Source organism: Tupaia chinensis, unplaced genomic scaffold (genome assembly GCF_000334495.1).
Source record: "Tupaia chinensis unplaced genomic scaffold, TupChi_1.0 Scaffold144682_1, whole genome shotgun sequence".
In the NCBI taxonomy this organism is placed as follows: domain Eukaryota; kingdom Metazoa; phylum Chordata; class Mammalia; order Scandentia; family Tupaiidae; genus Tupaia; species Tupaia belangeri.
This window is the reverse complement of record NW_006204543.1, coordinates 152982-156504: the sequence shown is the minus strand read 5'-3', so window position 1 is coordinate 156504 and position 3523 is coordinate 152982. Positions and strand designations below refer to the sequence as shown.

At 50.9% G+C, this 3523-nt stretch overlaps 1 protein-coding gene across 1 annotated transcript in view; it reads right to left on the bottom strand.

The window, feature by feature from the left end:
• The window catches only part of TJP1 (tight junction protein 1), a gene marked incomplete at its 5' end in the record, with an annotated part of 156196 nt that overhangs the window by 17026 nt on the left and 135647 nt on the right, over window positions 1–3523 (bottom strand). Inside the window, 3 exon segments of the mRNA XM_027767793.1 lie at window positions 19–326; window positions 939–1175; window positions 1502–1852. Of these exon segments, the coding sequence (XP_027623594.1) occupies window positions 19–326; window positions 939–1175; window positions 1502–1852 (896 nt within the window).

Here is a 3523-nt window from a genome sequence, read left to right as displayed (position 1 = left end):
TCCCGGGGATGCTGCCCCTCGAACGGCGGCCGCGGCTGGTAGGGCTGCCTGTCATCATAGAACGCCCACTGCTCTTCATAGGCAGGCACGCGCTCTTCATACCGCGGGCGAGGGTCATAGTTCCGAGAGAGCTGCTCTGTGTAGCTTGAGGAGTCGTGTCTGTGTGTGGGCTGCTCGAGGTCTCTGCCGCCCTGCTTCTCTACGTATGGGAGCTGGGGTTCATAGGTGAGACTGGGCTCTGGCCTCGGCCCCGGGTGACCCACTGGCTGTTTGAGAACATGGTTCTGTCGCACCGCTTCCTCAGGATACGGGTCTTTTCTGTACACCTGCAGAGACAGTGTTCGAGGACGAAGGCTTGTCTTTAACCACACTGCTATCACTAGACTGTGATGAGATATTACACTATGATTTAGTACGAGCAAATGGTATGGCCTACCGTTTACCACCAGCATAGACAAGACTAGTGAGGGAAGCTAGTTTAAGTGAAAGCTCAAAATTTACAATAGGTAGGGACTTTATGTTTTAGCATGGGCTAAATGAAAAGTGAGTTAAATACAATGATTAAATTTAGAAAATTAATGCACTGAACTACTGATTCCATTTGATTGTGTTGAAAACAAAAATCATAAAGAAAATTTGCCAGTAACAATTTACATAAAATAAATATGTTTATGATGCGTCTCAACTACACATTTAAGGAATTCTGGAAGATACTGAAAACCAAAGAGAAAAATAATACAAATAATAAAAATATTAAGCACAAACCTCCATTAAAAGGTTCAGATAACCTGTTCTCAAATAACCCGTATACCACTGGAAGCCATGCAAACTACCAGACTGAGATGCCCGTGCTGATCTGAGAGCACTACGTGGACAGCCACAGTGAGAAAGCAGAAGGAGCCCCAGGGAAGCGAGAGGGGGCGCTGCGACGCGGGTACCTGGGCTGGAGCTACATGCGACGGCAGGGGCGGCTCTCGGTCTCCTAGCACTGGGGGAGCTGCCTCAGCACGCGCTGCTCTTAAACAATCGGCCTGGGAGTCAGAGGTGGGGGGAGCCGGGGTGGGCTCCTGCAGTCTGACACTAGTTAAACGCACACTGGGATTAACAGCAGAGGCTGGTGGTGCTGGGTTTGTTTCAGGCGAAAGGTAAAGGACTGGAGATGAGGCTTCTGCTTTCTGTGAAGTGTTCAAAATATTTTAGAAGGTGTTTCTGTTTACTGCTAACCGCTCACTGCAGCTCGCAGTGACCGACTGACAAACATTTCACATGCACTGAGTAACGAAATTATCATCTCATGCCCTAACTCTCAAGAAGACATCCAGTGTATCTCTGGGTAACATGAACACACACAATCCAGAATCGAGTCCTTGGCACCCTCACACTGAAACGAAAGGTTATTCTTACATCTGGAGGAGGGTTAGGGCATCCTTGACCCGGACCCCCACATTCTGAGCTGCAGTGACGCACCTCCAACCACAGCACATGGAGGCTCGCTGCTTACCTGTTGCGAGGCTGTCTTAAATCCAGGGGAGTCTATTCTATGAACTGGCTGAGGCTGGGCAGGTGGAGAGTAGGGAGGGTAGGCCTGGTTCTCGTGATGCACTCCAGAGGAGTCCTCTCTTACGGGCTCCGAGGACCGCGTAATGGCAGACTCCGGGGGAGTCCCCACCTCATCATTGAGGGTCTCATCTAGTTCTTGATCAGTGTAGGCCCCGCCTTCAGTGTCTGTGTCTTCGTAGTCAGAGGTGTGTCTACTGTCCGTGCTATACATGGAGTACTCGCTACCCGGGGCTGACAGGTAGGACAGACGGTCGTCATGCAAGTCAAGGTCATCGCTTGTGGCGCCGTCCGCCTGCGTCAGATAAAAGTAAATCAATAATTTTATTCAACAGTTCTTTGAGATGGCCTTTATTCCCAAGGGAGAGTGAAGGGTACTCTTCAGAGAAATCGCGTCTACTTCTTGAAGTCCTGGTGAGGAGAGGCCGAGCACGTATGCAGACACTGAGCTCCCCGTCGGTCTGAAGGGCTTGGATGATGAGGCACTAGCCAGCGGCCAGGACAAAGCTGGGCGCCAAGTCCCAGCCCCAAAAGACAACGAATGAACTGGCCTGTCCACTCATAAAGCCCAGTCGCTAGGTTTCCTTCCAGCCCAGAGCAAGGTGGAGGAGGAGAAAGCTACCAAAGCGAGCCCTCAGAAACAAGGACACACTGACACAACAGTGCACGCGGAACAGCCAGGAGAGTGAACGCCAGTCCAAGCTGAGTGAGCGCTACTCTGTTTTAAGAAAACATTCAAACTAGTTGGTGTCTGGCCCTTAAAGCTTTCATGAAACACAATGGACAATCAATAGCCATATGGTAGGTGTCCCAGTAAATTAAAAATCAACTTTTTCCACTTTACATGGGAGCAAGCACCCAGTGGGTGGAGCGGGAAACACAGTTATGCTTCTCTTCTGCAAGTAAGAGTAAGCCGTGTTCGTTTCTAATGGTCTATGCTGACTGACTGCTGAGAAGATCAGAAAGACAGGGGAATATCTGAGGGACCACGGACTGCCACGGCACATGTGTGGACACAGTAGCTGGGTTACAGAGCACCACTGAACACCCTGCTCAGACGCTGCCAAGTGAAGTGTGAGAGTTGCAGGAGCTGGAACCCAGCAATCAGACACTCCTTCCATCTCAGCATGGATCGAGAACAAAGCCAAGGGTCTGCTGTCCAGGAAAGGTCACTGCTCTTATCTGGCAGGCTGGAGTGGCTCTGTAGGCCGGCCATACTAGGATACAGTCTTGGGAGCTGAGCTGCCTGCAAGGACTTCCCACGCATCCTACTCTGCCTCCCCGGTAAGACAGACCAGCACCTGGGAGCTGCCCCACGCCCGCCTGCAACAGGACCTGCCAGCTTGAGAGAGTAAGAATTCCAGGGCCCACCCTGTAGAGCAGTCTCTGATGTCCTAGTGGCTTCCGACTGAGACAGCTGCTACAGGACAGAGGTTGTCCTGCTACCCGCTCTCGTAGGGATTTGGGAGGGTCGCCCAGAAGCCAGTCAGAGGGATGCTGAAGGCCTGGGAAGAGTGAGTTGCAACTGAGCAGACACTGCAGCTCTCGCAGCCAGTTCAGAGCAGAGACGAGCCATGAACCACGTCCGCTCTGAGCCAGAGGTGCTCTGTCTTTCTGCTAAGGAGCCTCAGGATGGCTCTCCTGGTTTCACAGGGGACAGGCAAGATCGCCAGAGTTCCCGACAGGGCCTCTCTCAGCTACGAGGTCCAAGCAGTTCAGGAAAGGCAGTGTGCAACATGAAGCAGGTTTAGGTGAATGAAGTTACCTCTGTCAACTCTGATAAAATGCACTTGAATAAAAGGTGGCACGTGGCACACAATCAAGCTTGATTTGAGTTGTAACAAATCTGATTTATGAAACACACCAATCTATCCTATAATGACTTATTTTCTTTTTATAGTTTTTGTTTTTTCCTATGGAGTAGGTACAGTTCACCAGGATAAGAAAGGGGGGGGGGGAAGGAGAA